General features: G+C 49.6%; 2 protein-coding genes across 5 annotated transcripts in view; one reads left to right on the forward strand and one right to left on the reverse strand.

Moving 5' to 3' along the window:
- DOCK1 (dedicator of cytokinesis 1) overlaps nucleotides 1-20,138 on the reverse strand; it is a 444,845-nt gene that overhangs the window by 224,722 nt on the left and 199,985 nt on the right. The gene's annotated exons all lie outside the window — the stretch shown is intronic.
- Nucleotides 1-20,138, forward strand: part of INSYN2A (inhibitory synaptic factor 2A) — a 55,220-nt gene that overhangs the window by 8,024 nt on the left and 27,058 nt on the right. For all 3 annotated transcript variants that reach the window (XM_019728240.2, XM_019728241.2, XM_074338813.1), the window contains exon 2: nucleotides 9,900-11,064. In XM_019728240.2, the coding sequence (XP_019583799.2) occupies nucleotides 9,905-11,064 (1,160 nt within the window). In that variant the 5' untranslated portion in view covers nucleotides 9,900-9,904. The remainder of the gene's footprint in view (nucleotides 1-9,899; nucleotides 11,065-20,138) is intronic.

The following is a 20,138-nucleotide window of genomic DNA, read 5'->3' on the forward strand; positions in this document are numbered from 1 at the left end:
ATAATACCAGGGAGGCCACCCAGGCCATGGAAGGACACCTGCTCCCCAAGACCTGGGCTCTGCTGATGATTTCCCCAACATCTGGCTGCGTCCCAGGTTCATTCTAGAAAAAACGAAAGGGGCCGGCAGTCCCGGCTGCCCTGGAACATTGCTCACTCGTCCCTTCATTCAATAAATATATACGGCACCTTTTCTATGCCACCTGTTGCTCTAAGCTTTGGGGAAAACACAGACAATAGAAGAGAATGGGGTGGGGAAGAAAATAGACAAACAGAAACATGTAGACCATGGCTCTTATCATGGATGCGTTACTAAAACAATCTCTGCCACCCTGTCTCCATGCCCCAGAAATTCTGACTGACCTGGACTCGGGTGGCGGCCAAGGTGCTTTCTCTAGAGAGCCAGGCTCGAGGATGGAGCCCTTCAGGAAAATGCATGCTTGCTTCTTCCTGTGGGCGCACAGCCTCCCTCTGGGTTCTCATCGCCTACACCTCTCAAAACGCTTTCTGAAAAAACCGCCAAAACACCGTGTAAAAGGTTCCACTTCTTCACCACCTGTGCTCTCCTGCAAAGCTTCAAGACGGCCAGAGTACAGAGGGGTCATTTGAGGTTCTAGAGAGACTTGTGCTTCCCTTTCTAGTACATTTTTATCATTCTGATGTGCATGGAATATTGTCTCATCATGCTTACTCACTACGGTGCCAACTTCTCTTCATGCGGGTACACGTCTTCCCCCACTGTTCTTTCTTCCCCTCTCCCACAATCCATGGGAAGTAAGAGGGTGGCAGTTCCAAGGAGATGCTGGAGAGATGAAAGGATAGAAGCAGGACCACAGCAATGTAAACTCAAAATATGATTATTCATTAACTGCAACACTTGTGCTTCACAGAACATGAAACTGTGTGATGTCCCACCTCAGATGCCGGTATCACCTTGCCTTTTGTTTTGCCCTAGGATGAACTGTCAGGTTCATTCTGGACTGGAGGAGAAGGGTTGTTGTAAGTGCCCCCTAAAGGGCAGTGGAAAAGATGACAGTAGTGGCTCCATCCATCAAAATGTCATGTGTGTCTGCTCCTGTCCACAGCAAGCAGGATGGGCTGACTTTCCTGAGCCCCGCCCCTTCCTCTCCTGTGTCTGCCTGCCTGTCTGTCTGTCTGTCTGTGTGGTTCTCACCCTCATGGCCCACTGTCCCTCTCTTTCTATCCCCATTCCTTCCTCTCCATATTCATCTTAACAAATACACAGTAGTGTAGAATTATGTTAAGTATTAATTTCATTGATTGAATATAATTTTTTATTCTGTGTTCTCAATTCAAAGTAAGAAAAAAATGGAAGTTATTTATTTCCTATAACCCTTTGTGCCAAAACACACTCCCCTCTGGAGCAACCTGACTCCACGGCACGCTCAGGCCCTCTGGGTTTTTCCCTGAAGGTCAGAACTGCCTCCTCTACAGCAAAAACCCAAGTCTGATTGGAAGGCTGAGAATAGCCAACATTCCACACTCTATAAAATGTTCACATTATTGCAAGCTATTGAGATTTCTGAATTAAAGTCTTCATTTATTTTGCCACAACTACATCCCACTCCCAAGAAGAAACCTGGGTAACAGAAGAACAGACCTACTGGTACTCACCACCAATTCACATTTACTACAAATACATGATACGGACTCCAGTGTCCTTCCTGATTAAATACATACCACTTCTGTACCATTTACTAATTTTTGTGAGTGTGTGGGCCATCTCTTTCTCTGCCATCAGCACTCCAAAAAAAATATAAATAATACTTTAGACCAACCAAACTCAAGATACTTACACTAGGGTTCGGGAGAGAAGTCTCTGGACGTGGTTTTACTTAAATTAATGAAACGCTCTCTTTCTGTCCCCTCATGTAGTTCCTGCCCAGATTTCAGACAATACAGCCACGTTCCCCCAGCTCCAGGAAGTGCAGAAAGAACCCATGGAAACCACAGTGATGCTGTACGCTCATGCAAAGTCTCTGAACATGTCAGGCCCCAGCTGTGAGGATGATGTGACGTGTATCATTATATTCTTAATTAGCAAGTGTGGAAGGCTGACTGAGTTCAGCAGAAAGAGGAGGTGCTGAGAGGGATCTAGGCTACAAACATGTACCTTTGTGTTAGGAGAGAGAACCGACGCACATCCAAGAAAAGTGACTCACGCTCTAGGCCTGCTCTTCCATGGGGAGGCCGTGCCGACTCCCCAGGGAGCACTTAGTACTTTCCTCCCCCTCCTCCTTTCTCCATGGTGGTCCTGAGCACAGTGGGCTGGTGTCACCCATCAGTGCATGTCTCTCCCATGCTGAGCTACACATTCCAAGGACCGTGCCTCGTTTTCCTGGCAGGATGCCTGCGTTACCCTAGACGTCAGGGGCTATTCACTGACTCAGTGACAGCAGCAGTGAGGACGGGAGTAGCCAGAGAAGGGCTAGACATGAGCCGTCAGCATGAAGCTCTCTGCGGCACAGGAAGAGGGGGCAGTCCTGGAATGTGAACCACCGGAAGTGAAGGCACAAAGCAGGCACCGACCGTGGCGTATGCTAGAGACAGTGTGCGAACTGGCTTGCCTCCAGCAGGTAGAGCGTTTCTCAACAACCATAAGAAATTGAGAGGGCTAAGCAGGGTGAGAAAGATTCTAGAAGACCTTAAAAAAGAAAAGGTTGCTTTTTAGAAGTGCTACCAAACGGGGACTCTTGTGGGTATCCATAGAGAGGTGAGACGTGGGCACTGGACTAAACGATCCCTTATTCATTTTTCACCCAAGAATCGTAGGTAAGTCTTGAGAATTGAGGCCCAAACAGCCTTTGCACACGTGTATGGCTGACTAGTATGTGTGATGACCCCGCATGCTGAGTCTGTCTGTGGGCTTTTAATAGGACTGTGTACCTGGGCCACGGGCAGTCGTTTCTCTATGGTTGGCTGTCCACTTACAAGTAGAAGCTGATGATGAGAAATGTTCATTTCTCTCTTTCGTTCTTGGCTTGCTACCTCTGCAGTAAACCCCAGACCCTGCAACGTCTACAGTTTGGCTAGACTGAGGACATAAGAGACACACTACAATGAAACCACAAGGGGTTCTGTTTTGATGTTAATAGACGGGCACTCATGTGGCCTTGCCAAAAAGGCAGACTGCACCTTCCACGCAAACTGATTTCAGCTATAACGGAGGGGTCCCTCCCAGCAGAAGTCCTGTCCTGGGTGTTCCAATGTGGAGTTCTGAGATCCCACTGGGAGAAGGACCAGGGGAAATAAACTCTTATTTCTTGGACAAAATGAATGTTCTAATTTTAGCTTCAGATATATCATGAGTCAAAACATGCCATTTAGTAAAAAACATATGGATTCGTCATAGTGCATCCAAAGGCAAAACACTCCGCGAGGCTATTTTAGGCTGTGCATGTTTTCACGGGAGTGAGACTCCCATACAGTGCAAGAAAGTGAGGCCACCTCTTCTGCAGCCTCCAAACTCTGTGGGCCCCAACTAGCAGCTGATTATTGCTTAATTACCTGGAACCATCCAGGAAATAGAGCAGGTGGGACTTTTGCTATAATGTGGAACGCCCTCGTGAGTTATGCTCCAAACTGGAGCCCTATGTCTAACATTTTCTGTAACTGTCACGCTAGTCTGGGAGGGGAGGGAGAGGAGCAGGAAAATTAGTTCCTTTATTAATCTTACATATGATTTTGGTGAGTTGTTGGAAGCTGTTTTACTGGACTCTTTTTGGACATTATTAGCAAAGCTAATTGCTGCACATAAAATTAATTTTTTACACTGATGTAACGTCTCATTTGGAGGAAGCACTTTTTTTTCAGTTGATTTTTGCCAATATAAAATTTTGCTAATTCATTTCTACTAATTCAGACAACATTTGGACAGAAAATGAGCAAAGGTCAACACCAGTATACGCTGAAAAACAAAGAACTAAGTAAACAGGGAAACACAAAGTCTGGTCATTTCCTGGTCCTTCAAAACTCTCAACACCAAACCCCCAAGCATAGTATATAAAATGGATGGTGCACGTCCTCTGTTGCCACTCGTTAGAAGCAGGCCAGTGTGAGCCAGTGTGGCAAGAGTGATTTACATTCTGTGGCTGAAGTAACTGCCTATAGGTTTTCTGTTGCTTAAAATGTTTTCTGAAATCACAGGTATGAATGACGAGGGCCCCACCTGGGATGGTTTTCCTTCTGCCTCAATACCTGCACTGAAACTCCGTGAATACCCCCTGCCCTGCCTCTGACTGGATGGTCATCAGTTCTCAATGACAAGGCCCCCGGACAGTAGCCCACAAATAAATGGAGGGCCTGGGACCTGGCCGCACGGGTTTGCTCCCACACGCCCCATCCCTCCATCTCAGCCTCAGAGGGACAGTGGCATTTGTTTCAGCCCTCTTAATCAATGACCTCTGAGGAAGAGAACAAATGTCTGGGAAAATATCATTTCAGCATATTAAAGAAAATTAAATAGGATAATGAATCTAACTAAGACACAGTCCAAAATCCATAAGCAGTTAGCTTTGCCCTGAGGAAACGAGGACGTCCATTTGGGGAGGATCAATCGGTGCCTAGAAAACGGTCTTAGAGTTAACTGCTTCCCCACACGACGGGCTCGTTTCACGGGTGAGGCTCTGCCTTCCCTCCCTTTCCTTCCGGGAAGCTGCGTGTTAAAGAACGGCCTATTCATTGTCTCCACTCCCCCCTCTCAGTAGTCTAACGTTCAGGCACTCCCTCAGCATATGGAATAAAATGCTGACCCAATTAATCTTGAATTCCAGCCAGTGTCTTCGACTCCAAGGTGTCTCAACAGCAGGAGAGCCACTAGAAAAGCCAATAATATCATACGGTCCCTTTGCAGGCTCATGGGATGGCCTGCGCAGCTCTTGTGCTATCTCTCTCCACTGACTGATGGGACACAGGGCGGTGTTGGCAAGGCCATCCCAGTCACCAGCTCCACTGTCAGTCGGCTGCATCCTGACTTGTACGTCACAGCGCAGGCCAAACTGGAAACCTACCAGTGCAGGCGGGGTGGGAACAGAGCTGAGCGCAAGGAGCCCTCGCTTGTCAGCTGCCGACACCCCACAACGTTTTCTTCAGATGATAAGTGCAGATCATAGGACAAATCCATTTTATTTCTAATTAAAACAGATGGCAAATCCCATCCTAACAGTGAGTTTGCTTGCACACTGGTATTTCTTCAACTAAATACTCTTTGCCCTCCCAACCTGTCCACGTGCTGTAGACATGCACACGTGCGTAACGTGTACCTGTGCACAGAGATATACATTCCCACAGGGGCTATCACTACTTTGAAATTCACTCTTTCTTTAATCAAGGCTTCCTCAAAACAATAAAAGATGACCTTCCGGAGACGGCTTGTACCCAAATTAATCATTTCGGGTTTTTTTTCTTATTCTGATCCAAGTGTTTATACTTTCAGAGGCCTGGTGCTGTCCTTCTGCCTGAGGTGTGGGCTGACTTTGCCTTGTGTTTTTGTAACAATGTAACAACATTGCACCCGCCCGCCCCCACTCCCCACCTCCCCTCCAAAAAAAAAAAGAAAAGGCCCTGGGAAACAGAAGGGAAAGAACTCTTCCTAGGATCACTGTCTTAATACCACCATGAGGCCTGTTTTTGTTCTTTGTCTTCTGGTACAATTTGGCAGAGGGCTCTCTTTCACTTAACACTGTTTCAGAAGTGTTTCTCTATGATACTAAATAATCTCCACAATTATCATTTTAATGGCCACACTGAGTGACTGTAGCCCATACTTTACTAACCGTTTCCCTATTGTTAGGCATTCGATTGCTGCTGTTTTTCACACCTTTAAGCTGGAATGAACAAGTTTCTATAAGCTATTAATTTAAAGCAGCGTGCAGAGATGGTTCTCCATTGCTAATCTAAAAGTACAGGGTTTATGTATTTACAGCTCACATTTGATTAGGAAATTTAATTTGAGGGTAATTAAGACATTTATATTCCACACAGCTTCCTGTCATCTCGCGCTCCCAGAGCCAGAGAGGCACAAGTATGACTAGCCATTTTCACCTCAAGATGGCACAGTCCAGTGAATTCTAAAACACAGTTTTCTTGTGAAAAATAAACGTCACCAGCTCCCGCTGCTTTGGAGCCAAGGGATTAACTCCAAGACCCAGAGTCCCTGGTTCCCTGGGGTGACACAGCCAGAGCAAGCCATCACTGCAAACACCATGTGGGTTCCATGCTGTGTCCAGAAGTCCAGGAGGCCCTCCCCGAGGCTGTGCTCCGTGGCCAGGTGTGTCCCTGGTTCTCTGAATAACCTGCACCGGGTGCTCAGATGAGGTCCAGCTGTCTGATGCTGTTTGATGCTTAGCATCCCCTGGGCAGGACAGTGGTTTAATGCATGGGATTTAAAGCAATAAGGGTGAGGCCCCCTAGCTGTGTGACTGAGCAAGTTAAGAAAAAACTCCGGTGCCTCAGCCACTAACTGTCTGCAGCATGAGAATAACAAGAGAGCCTCACCCATGGGGTGATGGTCAGGGTCAAGGAGAAAATGAAAGCGAGGGATGTAGGGAAGGCTGCCATTGCCACGGTGAGGACACAGAACATGGGGATTGAATGTTGACGGCACACGGGGACATGTGGACATTCATTTGCTGAATGAATGCATGAAGAAGTGATGCACGAACTGGTGAGCCAGAAGGTTCCACGTGTCCTCTGGACGCTCATCTCCAGAAGGCCCACTTTTCTTTCATGACAACATCATTTTCTTAATGGGAAGGATGTGGCCACCTTAACAGGAAAGCAATTCTTCACGTCCAGGAAAGTTTTATTCTAAAGTTTTAAGAAAAATGCCATCCGGCCATCCCAAGGACTCAACCCCCTCTGGAGCCAAAAATAAGTCAACGACAAAAACTGCCTGGTGTGTTCCCCTTTCACTGCAGTTGTTAGGACAATTCAATTACTATTACTCAAAAAAATATTCAGCAACAACAAGCCGAACTGATAAAAATTCCTATTTATTACCATCATTTTTGCTCACAAGGAAATGATTTTTATATACTTAGCAACTCTCTGTAAAACAGAAAAGAGCTTAGGAGGTTTGCTTCTTTTTTTTTTTTTCTTTTTTCATTATTATTATTTTGCCACTAGCAATTAATTTTTCTGATTTGTTTTATTAGTTTGTTGGTTGGGTCCAAGACTCAGAATATCTTTCCAAACCAGCAGACAGATGTAAGAAAATTATTTCGGTGCAGTTTCTGGCAAGTCGTGCTGATGAATAGCATGGCAGGACAAACTGATTCAGACACACATTTTTCAGTAGTGGCAGGGAAAAGGCTGAAAAATTACTAGTAAATTGCTTTTTGTAAAAATGCTCTCCCTTTCAAATTTCCTCTAGTATGAAGGTCTTCTCAAAATGATGGTGCAATACGTGCACCTGGGCAACAAAGGCAGTTAAGGGATGACTAGGAGATACGAGTGAGGGTTAAGATTTAATTTTCTTATTATACCCCACTGTCTCCCATGCTCTCCCCCACACCAGGTCCTTTTTTGTGCATCTTGTTGACCTGTGGGTCTGAGTGTCTCTAAAAGACATATATTATCTGCGCTTAGCAGGCACACTCTGTCTCACCCATTACCCTGATCTAGTCCTCCCCAAACGGCGCCAGGATATTGACGCAGACGCAGCTCCAGTCTGTGCCTTTCCTTCTCCGTTCTCTCCAAACTGCCCAGGTTTTCCAGTGTCAAATTACAAAGGTCTCCAAATATGCTTAGCAACTAGGAAAGCACCAAAGACCAAAGTCTGCCTTCTGCAAACTGCCCCCGAGAGTGAGTGTTTCTGATTCTTTCTTTGGTCAGAAGACACGCAGATGCCTCAGTGAGGCCTTGCCTCGCTGTTGGCTCAGCACAGAGCTGGGCTTCTCCAGACTGTAGCTTCAGAGCTTTCCAGACGCACTGTTCCTCTGGGAGGTGGGCCACCACCCCTGTTCCTGGTCTTTCACATTGCTTTCTCCCAAGCCTTACCTTTCAGGTCACACTCTAGCATCCAAGGGTGAAAGGTCTAATGCCAATGATTCTCACTTGGGGGTGCTATGCCCCCCCCCCCAGTCATTTGGCAGTGTCTGAAGACAATTCTCATTGTCACACAGGGTTGGAGGGCTACTTGTACCTGGTGGGTAGAAGCCAGGACACTGCCATCGTCCACTCTGCCCACAAGAGGCCCCACAACAAAGACTTACCCAGCCTAAAATGCCAGGCGTGCCCAGGCTGAGAACCTGCTTTCATCTAATCCCAATTCTGCCCTGACGATTCTGATGTCCTGTCACAGGAGGAGCAGCCCATCGTTAGGACACAAGTGAGGAAGTACTTGGATTTGCTCTAAGCCTTTCACTCGGTAACACGAGTGACGTCCTGAACATCCGCGCGCCATGCTGGCCTGAGATGCAGAGGTCAGGGTAGCTGGAGTCCCCAGACTGCAGAGGGCCAGCTCTGTCTCTGACACTCCCAGACAGGGGCTCTGGGCGTCTCCCTCTCTCTTCCTTCACTGCACCACTGCGCCCGTGCAATCCTGTTGGTAAGAACCAAGGGTGTGGGGTGTCCTGCCTCTCTGTCCGTGCCGAGTTCTCGGGCTCCTCCGGGACAGGCCTGTCATCAGCTGGGCTGGGCAACGCGGCCCGTGCTGCTCTTGTTCTCTCTCGCTGGTTCACGTCAGTGCCTTTGCTTCTCTGGCCACCTTGCTCTGACGCCAGGGCCCTGCACACCCCAGACTCCCCCCCTCTGTTTCTTCTGGAACACGGGGCGGGGGTGAGGGGAGTGAACGCTAACTCACAAACAACCTACTAACTATACTTCTCACTTTAAGTTCGACCCTCAAGAAAGTCCTTCCGTGTGCCATAAAGAGCTGTGAATCAGCCCAATGTAGTAAAGGTTTTTACCCCACCGGTGTCCCCGAGAGCAGCCACTGGCCACCTGCATCTTTTGAGTGGCATTAAGAACTCAACCCAAGATGAATCTGCAGAATTAACATAAAGCCTCGTGATTTTATTTCCTTTCAGGATTAAAATACTGAAGCAACCACCATTGTTTTCATTTTCAGAGGTTGTGATCAAAACACAAAACTGGATTCCAGAATGAATAATGTCTTTTAGAAAAAGTACTTTCAAAGACCACTCTCAATAGAATCAAAGAAGTGCTAAGTGCCTTTGTACACGGGGAAACCCTGTTCTTTTTATGGCTGTGCTAACCCAGAGGGAGCGAGCTGCAGCTCCAAGGTTTGTCCTTTACGGTTTCCCCATAAAGTAGTGTAGCCCACTATCCCATGGCATCCAGAGGGCTAACATGCATGCATTTATTTCAGCTCCTCAACTTAGGGCTCTCCACATTTATCTGGTCAGGAGCTGGAATCGCCAATAAGTCTTTAAGAGAAAACAGCAATTCCCTTGGATTCCACTAATAGATTGATCACGTCATCCTCAAAAAATAGTAAAAACCCAAACCAAATAAGTCGCATTTGGAAAACCATCTGCCCACGAAGCAGAGATGCGCGTGTGAAACGATCATTTGCAAAGCACAAGAGGCAGCATCGTTGGGTTTCTTGACGAATATAGTAAAACAGGTTTGTCTAATGGGGAAACACACATTACTATCACAAGAAAAAACAGTGTGTCCCACATGGAAAAGGCAGCGGGCTTTAATACCCGAGGAGCGTTCCAAGCTGTGTTTGCCAGCCTTTCTCAGCCTGTCTGCTTTTGCTTAACACAAAGGCCCACCTGACCTGTTCACAAAAATTTAGGGGGCAGGCAGTAGTCGTTCGGGCTCCAAGTGCTTGCGCGTGCATTTGGGGCTGCCCGTGTTTGCGCGTGCAGGTCTGTGGACTGACAGCTCTGTTGATGTTTCCCAACGCAGGAATCATGGTCAGTAAGGACGCCGGCAGATGCGCACTCACGTCGTCAGAAAGGGACGTGGACCCCGCCGCCTGCCTGGCCCTGGAGATGAAATACGCGCTGGATCCCAACCGGCAGATTAAGAAACGGAATAAAGCCTTGCAGGTGCGGTTTAAGGACATCTGCGAGGCGCAGAACGAGCAGAGGGACACGCAGCTGTCCGCGGGCCCCGCGGCCGAGAAGCGGGAGGCCAGGGCGGCGTCCTGCAGGGCCTACCGCAAGTACATGACAGTGCCCGCGCGCAGGTCCATCCCCAACGTCACCAAGAGCACAGGCGTGCAGACCTCGCCGGACCTGAAAAAGTGTTACCAGACGTTCCCGCTGGACCGCAAAAAAGGGACTCTCAAAAGCATCCCAGCTGCAGACGCCTTTAAAAGTCAAAACAATGGATTTGTAGTAGATTCCAAAGAGAAGAGGGAGGAAGAGCCCCAGGAGGAGGCCCGGCCGTGGGCGGCGGGCCGGGTTCTGAAGACCACGGCCTTGGTTTTCCACTCCCACGAGCACATGAACGCGCTGGAGCAGCCCGCAGGGGTCAACTGCACGGAGCCGTGCAAAGCCCCGGCCGCGCGCAGCTGCAGGGCCGCGCCTCCCCACGACGCCAGCCGCCCTCCCTCGCAGGGGTCTGAGCACCAGCTGCCGGGGAGGGCGAAACAGGACAGGGCCGCGACACCTGACGCTGAGGCACCCGCTCCTTCCGCGCCCGGCACGGTGTTTAAAACGGAGGTGGCCGCTGTTTATGCACCTGCCCCCGGGGCGAAGGCCCCCGAACCCGCCTTGTCAAACTCTGCCGCCGCCAGCGAGTGGTCGCTGTGCCCCGCGGCCGACGAGGAGCGGAGCAGGGCTGCCCATGTCAACGGGCTCCAGGCACCCCCCATGCAGTGCCTGTCCCCCGAATGTAGTGACCAGCCCCTGCAGACTCAAGGCCCGCTGGGGCGGGAGAACCAGCCCTGTCCGACAGAGGTCGCTCTGGGTGAAGAATGCCAAACAATCGTGCCTCACACGGAAGTGTTGGACCTGAAAGCACAGCTTCAGATGATGGAGAACTTGATCAGCTCCAGCCAAGAGACCATCAAAGTGCTACTGGGGGTCATTCAGGAGTTGGAGAAAGGAGAGGCCCACCGGGAAGGGTAGGTACACACGTTTCTTAAGATGCTCTGTAGGCTCATCACCCCAGGGTCCATCTAGAGCTCCTCCAAGCCCAACTCCATACTGAGACGAGCGCCAGCATTTCTGTAACCAGGCTATGGCCTAGCACAGAGCAAGCCCACAGGGGTCCCAGATTGTTGGATGATGCCAGGCTTCATTGCAGCCTCACTGTCGAGATTTACTTGTTAGCTGGTACTCACCCTCCTGGCCTGGAATTCAAACCATACGTACATTTTGAACAGGCTGATGGAGCTTTTCTTGTTATGTCTGAGGACCAAGGGTTTATGATACTGACTAAGTATGACAGGTATGCCAGTCCAAATAGCTAATCTACACAACAAGCTACGTGCCCCTTAGGAATCACATTATGGGAAAGGAAAGAATTCAGATGGCATTTTGAAAAGTAAACGCTGACTCGCTTATAGTTAGTAATTGGAATAGCGCTGACATTCAGGACTGTACACGGTTTTGTACAACAGACAGCATGTTTTTCTTTCCCTACCTGACTCACTGAAGTAATGCCCGTCCTTCGACGAGCCCTATCTGTGTGATTACGAGACAGATGCCGTGTCCCCTGACACAGCTGCCCTATGTGTCTAGCTGGGCTGTAGAGGGAACAATACCAAGTTAACAGCCAAACTGTCTAGCATTGATAACAGATCGCTGACCTTCATTTCCCATCTTTTGAACTTGAAATTGTGTAACAGCAAGTTTAAAAACAAACGACTTAAAAGGTAGGAGCCCTTCCGCTAGGAAGGTGCGTGTGGGCCAGGCCGCGTGCTGTGCTGACAGAACAGCCAGCGCTGCTCTAGGTCTGTACTTCCAAACGCCTATGGCTTACCGGCCTTTGCCTAGACAGCCATACCTTCTCGTTCCCATTCCACCTGGAACCTGTCTAGATTCCCTCCAGCCTGTGTTCTGGAGGTGGCATCTGAGGCGGTACCCTGTTGTCTCATGTGATCAGCCCCGAGCCCTGGGGAAGTGAGTTGGCAGGCAGCATGAAGATAAGCCAGGAAACGCATTCTCAGGGCAGCAAATCACCCCATGCCCAGTGTCCTCCAGACACTGTTGTGCTTGCATTACACAGTGTTGGCATATTGCAAAACGGGGAGGTTGCAATATTCCAAGGCAGCAAGTAAGGCTTAAGTCCTGGCTCCTAGGCAAGGTGCCAGATGCAAACTCTGCCCTTGGCTTCTGGCTTCTCCAGCTTAGTGAAGGTGGCCCATCTACAAGAGGAGTGAATTCTCAACAAGCCCCACCTCCTGTTTTCATAGCATGGTGTGCAGTTGCTGGCAGTGAGCAAAAAGAGTGGCTGGCCAGTCGTGATCTAACAGTAGATTCAGAGTGACCGAACATTGCAGAATGTTTTCCAAGGCCTGGTTTGGTCTTGGGTTTACATCTCCATTTTCATCCCATTTCAATCATTTAGACTCGAGTAGGTACATATTCCAGAACTACACACTAAGGTGGGTCCCTAAGGCATCTGTCTGTGGATCAGGAGACCACATTCCCACGGAAAAATTAAGAGGCTAAACAGGGACCTGACAGTGACTTGGACATAGTGACTCAAACCAGACAGCAAAATAGAAAGGGATGGACATCGCCAGTGGGGAATAAAATTCACCAAATGTCATACAGCGAAATGAATGCATATGCTCGTGTGCGTGCTTACTGGGGTATGTGCAAGAATAAAAGCCTGCAAAGGCTGAATGCCTGTGAACCCCCTGAAAGGAGAACCGTGCTATACGCTGTGTATAGGCTGCTTCCATGATTAGAACAAGTGCAGGGGTTTGTTTCAAACAGGACCCCCGAGTTCTGTGAGGTGGTTCTGAGATGAGAAAGACAAGTCTAGGTGGGAATTCTGGCTCTGAGGGCTTGGGCAAGGGTGGGCAGCTCTCTGGGCCTCATTTCTTTGTTAGTTGGAGATAATCGCCCATCGTGCAGATGGAGGAGGAGGGACAGGCGGGATGACCTAACGTGTTTCGCCCAGTGCCAGGGGCAGCTGGATGGATGTCTGCTGGTGGTGTGAGTGCTGGACTTCCCAGTCAGCAGTGTTGGGGTCTGGGGAACACAGGGCGGCCCCCTGTCTGAGTCCAGCATGGTGACGCATCTCCCCCACTGCTAGCACACAGGCCGCCATCCAGTGCCATCCCCGAAAGTCCTGGGCTGCCCTGTCCAGTGCAGTGGCCTCTAGCCACATGTGGCTGTTGAAATGTAAATTCAAACTAATTATAACCAAAAATTCAGTGTCTCAGTCCCACTGGCAACATTTCCAGTGTTCAGGAGCCTCGGGGTGGCTACTGCAGAGGACACAACATTTCCATCATCACAAAAAGCTCTTCACCCGAGTCCCCAAAACAAGGCGGAGCAAGCCTAAGGCTGACTTGACTTCAGATCAGTCGCTAGTTCAGTTGTCTGCACAGGACGAGCTCACGGTAGAAAGGCACGTCCCTATCCTGCTGACCCCACATCTGTTCCTAAGAACTGTCATTTCCTCCTCCCTCTCTGAGCCCTCAGGACACAGATAACAATGAAGCAAGTGGCTTCAAACTCCAAGGCCACTTGAAGGTGACCCCTCTTACTCAATGCCCAGGGTCATTAACTTGGCCAAAATGCCAATGTCCACCACTCTTTTCTAAGTCAGAATACAGGAGCAGACAGCAGCCTGAGGGGTGGGCAGGTAAGAAGCAAGAGCCTTCTTCATGCCTTTCCCAGGTGTCTGGGTCCAGCAGTCACGAGGAGTGGGAGACAGGTGTGGGTGGGTGGGCACCGCTTCCACAACTGACTCTAGGCGGAGGAAGGGGTAGCATTTGCTGATTTTCTTGATATAAATACTGCAACTGAGGCCAACTTCAACCAGCTCCCAAGACCCTGAATATAGACCATTCTGCCCCCGAGAACTGGACCCGCGTTGTATTCTAGGACCGTCACCGTAGAAGGAGGAACGTGCAGGATGTATTTATGTATTCAATCGGAGCTAAGAAATAAGTGTTTTCATTGCATGTCGTGGTAGAAAACAGGACAGTTCCCTTTATGTAGATTGTTATACGGTCCTTATGTAACACAATGAAGAATTTCATGACCAAGTTCAAATATCAATGGAGTTTCCCTTGGGAAATATTCTGAAGTTTATACTAAGAGTAGAGAATGCTCAGAAGTGAGGTAGAAGCAATTTCTCTCCCCACCGTCTACCCCCAATTAGCTCAGAGGGGCCCACTTTGTACAGAATTTTGCCTGGGTTAAGACCAGACCTAGGGAGGGCAGGCATCTCCCACGCATCGCGCAGCCCATGACTTTTAACCCAAGTGACAAATCCTGCCCCAATGCCTGTCGCACCACTGGCGTGAGCCAGGCCTGCTGGGGCCATGGCATTGCTCTTGTGCTCAGTTAGGACGACAGGGTGACGGAAGGCAAGGCTCTCAGAACTTGGCTAGTGGCCGTGGGCCAAATTATGTTTCTTGAAGCATTTTCAATGTATAACTCTTTAATAGGACTTCTTTTCACTACTGAGTTCGTCTGGCAAGCTCTGTGTAGCGCTTCTTATTCTGTGCATGGGAATTTCTGTGTCACCAACCACAGCCACTTTTAGTAGTTTCCAAATTATTTTGTGTGAGAGACACTCAGGAATTCATTTGCTTATGTAGATTTCCCAAGGCCTCAGCAGAGCAAGTTTCCAGCTCAGGCAAGTTCCTTAATCTCAGTGAGCTTCAGTCTCCTCTTCTGTCAGGTGGGGATGGTAGAAGCTTCCAGGTGCCATCCGCACAGCTCCTGGCAGTTACCAGTGCACGGCGGACATTGCATAAAGGCATATCCTACGAGGGATTCACTAAAATCCCTCCCTTGATGCAGTGCAGGCATGAATGCCGCTGGTTACCCTGCTTAGTCACAGCTCTCGGTATTATTCTTCTCTCCTCGGGAAGTTCAGGGTCACACAGGCTACCAAAATAAGGCACTAACGCAGTCACTGAAGGCTGCGAACCAGGCGAACGGGGCACTGAGTTTAAACACCCAAGTCTTGTAATGGCTGCAATTCCTGAGCGGTGACGGGTTGCTGGGCGGGAGCAGGCCTGCTGCGCTCACGGTACACGGGCACCAGCAACTGTGACGTGGCACCTCGGAGGGGGACGGCTGTGTACTTCTCAGTCTGTATCCCATGCATGAGTGGGGGGAGGGGTGCATTGGGTGGTGACAGCCTGACGGTACCCTGCTTTTCGGAGAAAACCTGGAGAAACTATGAGAAGCTAGAGTCGAGCTATCAAATACGAAGGCAGGATCTAGTGCGGCCCAGGGTGAGGCCGGTTCTTTCATTGCCGGTCTCTCCCAGCATCTGCTGGGCGCTACCTGCAGGTTCAGGTGTGGGGCGGAGGGAGGAGCAGCGGAACCCAGGCCACACCAAACAGGCACTTAAATGTGACAAACAGGCAGAGATAAAATCATGAAAAGGGGGGGGTGGGGGCGGGAGGGGTTGTGGCTGTACTGACTCAGAGCTAACGTGAGCCTGTCACTTAAAAGAAAATCCTAAATAACCAGCCAACCCAAGAAGCCCAGTGGCTGGCAGGAAGTGCCCCCCAGTCTTCTGTGGGTCCCTGCTACCTGCTCACCAGGTCCTGTTCACACCGCACTGATGAGGGTGTTTCTCTCTGGCTGATGCCGTTTTCCCGCACGCAAGCACAGAGCGACAGAAAAGCAAACGAAGCCACGCAAATCCCCTGAGATCAGGACATTTGAGGGCCGTACTCACGGTGGATCTGACAAGGAGACAGGAATCTATCTGAGGAACGGCAATGCGTGAACCAAAACCCAGTGCAGACCGTGTATTAACAGTTGCTCCGCTTAGGTTTCCTTCTACTCACGAAAAATAGGGGAGCAGGGAGGGATACGTACAGACACACACATTTAGCGGTAAGGAAACGGGCTCGCGGGGCGGATGCTGGCTGGAAGCAAGACGTCGGGGTCCCCTATGCAGACATCGGCGCATTTCATCTGCAAAGGGCAGATGGCAAACACTTCAGGCCTTGAGGGCCACGCAGTCTATAAAAATGATGCAGCGCTGTCACCATGTCATGACAGCACTCATAGACAACACACGTACTAATGACATGGCTGTGTTCCCACGAAACTTCATTTCCAAAAACAGGTGATGGCCAGGTGTGGGCCACGGACGAGACACTACCGACTCCTGTACCATGGTCTTGTAAATACAGGGACCCCCTCGACACAACTGAAACCCAAGTCAGAACAGGGGTGCAGGACCAGCCCAGCTGTGTGACTGCTGGCCAGACAGGTGTCTCGTGCATGCACACGTTCAGAACGCGTCTACCCAGAGTCCCCTAAGTGGTGGGCACTGTGCCAGGCAAGGAGGGGGTAGAAGTCAGATGAACTCAGGCCCACCTTTGAAGAGTTCACAGGCCACCATTGCAGGCTACGCTGAACTGTTCATCAGCTCGTGCAGCCTGCGCGACTCTGCCTGGGACGTGAGTGCGCCACGTGTGTGCGCGCCTGTGTGTGCGCGCCTGTGTGTGCGCGCCTGTGTGTGTGCCTGTGTGTGCGTGCCTGTGTGTGCGCGCCTGTGTGTGCGCGCCTGTGTGTGCGCGCCTGTGTGTGCACGCCTGTGTGTGTGCGCGCCTGTGTGTGCGCGCCTGTGTGTGTGTGCCTGTGTGCGTGCCTGTGTGTGTGTGCCTGTGTGTGTGGGCGTGTGTAACAGAGAGATAAGCACGCACCTGCCATTGAAATGTATAATACAGACATGACAGCAGTTTTCTAAATCATAAAAAAGGTCTCAACCTCCCACCAGCAATAATAAGAGGTCAGCACAGCACAAAGTTGTGTCACGTGACTTGCCTTCACCCACTTACTGATGCTAGATGGACAGAAGTTAAATCCTTGCTTTGCCGCATGTCCTTATCGTGACAAATCACTCAGCATCAGGTACTCTTCAGAAGGACCTGTCAGGGGATAAGAAACCACTCCGAATTTTCTCTAATTATCCATGCACAAATAGAATAAATGCTGTATCACAATTACGGAGGAAGCATCAGGAGACAATTCAATTTGTTTAAGTCATACAGCAGAAAGAACCAACGTGGAAAACTGTGCAGCACTGCGGCAGCCTGGGCATAACCAGGAATCACCAAGGTCTCGGCACGCGATTCTAACTGGGAACTCCCCAGGTCCGCCCTCCGAGAGCCAAGGGGAAAGCTGGGCATTTAGGCGATCCCACCTCAGTATGGCTGGGCTCACTATGGAAGGACGACCGGGTCACTCTTGCCAAGCCTGCCCACTTAACTGAGGGCCATGCCCTCCGCCTGGTCAGCTGGAAGGGCCAAAGTGCAAGGGGGGAGGGCGGGCACCATTGGTCTCTCACTGGCCTCTGTGGCTGTGCAAAGGGTCCTCATGGACCTTCTCTGGGAGGCGGCGTGCTGCCTCCCAGGCGTCTGGCACCGTGCATCACAGGAAAGCAGGAAATAGCTCTAGGCAGCGAGATCAGACGCACCAAGGTCCTTAACCAGCCCAATGCACTACTGTGCGGACCTCCTCCCTATCTGAAGGGAAGGAAAATGGCAGCACTTCACTTTCTCCTGTTCTGGATTCATCAGTCCCTCTGCACATTTGTTGTAACCCCCAAACGTTTGAAAACATTCCAGCCAGCCCACTGAGGTCTGCCTCCCGGGCACTTGGCTCTTCCATTTTCCGGGATTGAGATGGAGGAGGGGAGCCGGTGGAATGACCTGGGCTCAGCTCAGCCAGTCCTGAGCTGGCAGCTGGCCCTGCCCCTCGCTCCCTAGTGATGCCTGGGTAGGATTATCCATGTCTCCGAACTTCAGCTTCTCATTCTGTAAAAGCTAAGGACACCTGCTTCCCAACTGTCTCTTGGGGAGTGAATGGGATGCAGGAGACAGCCCTCTCAGTCACGATGATGTTTGCACTCAGTAAAAGTTACTTCCTTCCAACTCGCTTTGTTACTGAGCAGCAACCTTCCGAGGGCTACCGTGCAGGTTGGTTAAGGACAGGAGCAGGCTTCCATCACTTCAGAGATTGTTTCTTGCTTTATTATGCAGGCTGGTTTACTTCCAAGGATAGGAGGGGTTGAGGATTACAGAATGGAGAGGCCGGGCTTTGTACTCGTTTTCAGAGAAACGTACAGGGAAAGTTGATTCAGTGTCATGGCCAAGGCTGTTGATGTGGGGCCAGGAAGCTGGGGTTCGACCCAGCTCACGCTGGCCTAGCCTCTCTGAGCTGTATGTGCCCGTGTTAAAGAGAACGGTCCAAATGAGCAGAGGGACCTCAAGGCTCCTTTCTGCTCTAAAGACAGATTTTCAGAGATGTCCCAGGACAGGGTCATTTCAGTCACTGCCTTAAAATGCTCCCAAAAGGTTACAGGGGAGAAGTGACACAGCCCTCTTGACAGGTGTCCGTCATAAATGCGTACGTGATCCCACTGTTAGGTTCTATTTTCTCCTCTGGAAACGTCATCCGTTCCACTACCTAACAGGCTGGCGCTGGCCGCTGTCCTTTTGTTTTCTTCTTTCTCTGTTGTCACTAATAACCTTTATGTATTTGTGGTAATATGTTCAATTTCTAAAGTCCAACTGTAAGTTGTTGTATTTTGTGACTGAAACGGAAGCACACCTCATATTCTCTCTAGCATCTTCCTTATTCCGTGCACACAGCCGTGGGGAGCCTGCTCGATAGCTTATATTTACATAACTTCGTAAATGCGATTTTTAAGTTCTTGAAAAATAATAGCCTTTCCATCTTTAATATGAAAAATGAAGCAAATATATTTCTAAGAGTGTAAAACACATTCCGAATTCTTGCTTTGGGCTTCATGTAGGTATCACACATCCTTGAAAATGTAATTTAAATACTCTTCCTGTGCAGAATGCCAAAATAGATTCCAAATACCTCCCCAGCCTTTTCAGTTGGTAGGTGAATAAGGGCTCAGCACCGAGCCACTAGGCCGTTCAGACACCCATTTGCAGATCAAATGAGCAACTCAAAGCATGACATGAACGTTTATGGAATTTATGGATTTGTGTCCCCGAATTGGAATTTTTTTTTAAAGGATGAAATGCAAGTTCTAGTTCTCAACTATTTTCTTAGATCCCATGCAGTTTCTGCCAAGCTCTGCAGAAATGTCTGTGTTACCGCTCTTACTGGATCTGTGGGCAAGTTCCAGTGAAATGAGTCTGGGCTGAGCACCTACAGAACTCACCTATTTTGAGCATCTCCAATATGCTGGCCATTCGGCATTGTCTTAATTAATGCTCAGAATAACAGTGGGAGGTAGGAATGATCTCCTGGAGGAAACTAAAGCTTGGTCATGCTAGTAACATTCCCCGAGGTCAGAAGGCTGCTGGGAAATGCTAAAGACAGAACCCACGTCCTGTCCTGTCAGGCACGCACAGCTATTCTCTTCCTTCTCTGAAAATGGGAACCCTGGTCTGTCTGCACAGAACTAAAAAGCAGGCACTTTTGTTGCTACTGCAAATCTGGGTCCTTCCTTCTACTGGAAGGGGCTATGAGGCTCCTGCACCCCAGACCTGGTAAGGTCCATGCGAATTTATGTTCCGGAGAGAGCAACCTCCCAGTAGAGAGAGCAGAGACCACCATGCGAAGGGATTCCAGAAATAAAGCGTTTTTTTCAAGGATGCGTAACCAGTCAGAGAAATCCCATCTGTGAGGTAATTTCAGAAAAATCGAGGTCATTGATCTTCAAGTACAGGGAGCTGAGTGCCAAGCAGACAATCTCTCCACGAGGGACCTTCCTGGGGCAAGGAGAGCAGGGCCCTCCCGCGCCCTGTGCACCGTGAGCAGCCCATGCAGGGACCACCCCCGCCCATCTGGCTCTAACTGCCTCCAACTGTACGTCCAAGTCCACATGAACACCAAGTAGAAGGACAGGTTTCCACGTGACATAAAATAAGCACATCTGAATTTGAAAGACTGAGTTCCTAGGTAAAGATAATCAAAAATGGGCATATTTTGACTAAAAATGGAGTAACAATTTCTCTATGGATGTGTCACTGGTTACAGCAATTTGCTACCTCCCCAG

Source organism: Rhinolophus sinicus, linkage group LG07 (assembly GCF_036562045.2).
Source record: "Rhinolophus sinicus isolate RSC01 linkage group LG07, ASM3656204v1, whole genome shotgun sequence".
Taxonomy (NCBI): Eukaryota; Metazoa; Chordata; class Mammalia; order Chiroptera; family Rhinolophidae; genus Rhinolophus; species Rhinolophus sinicus.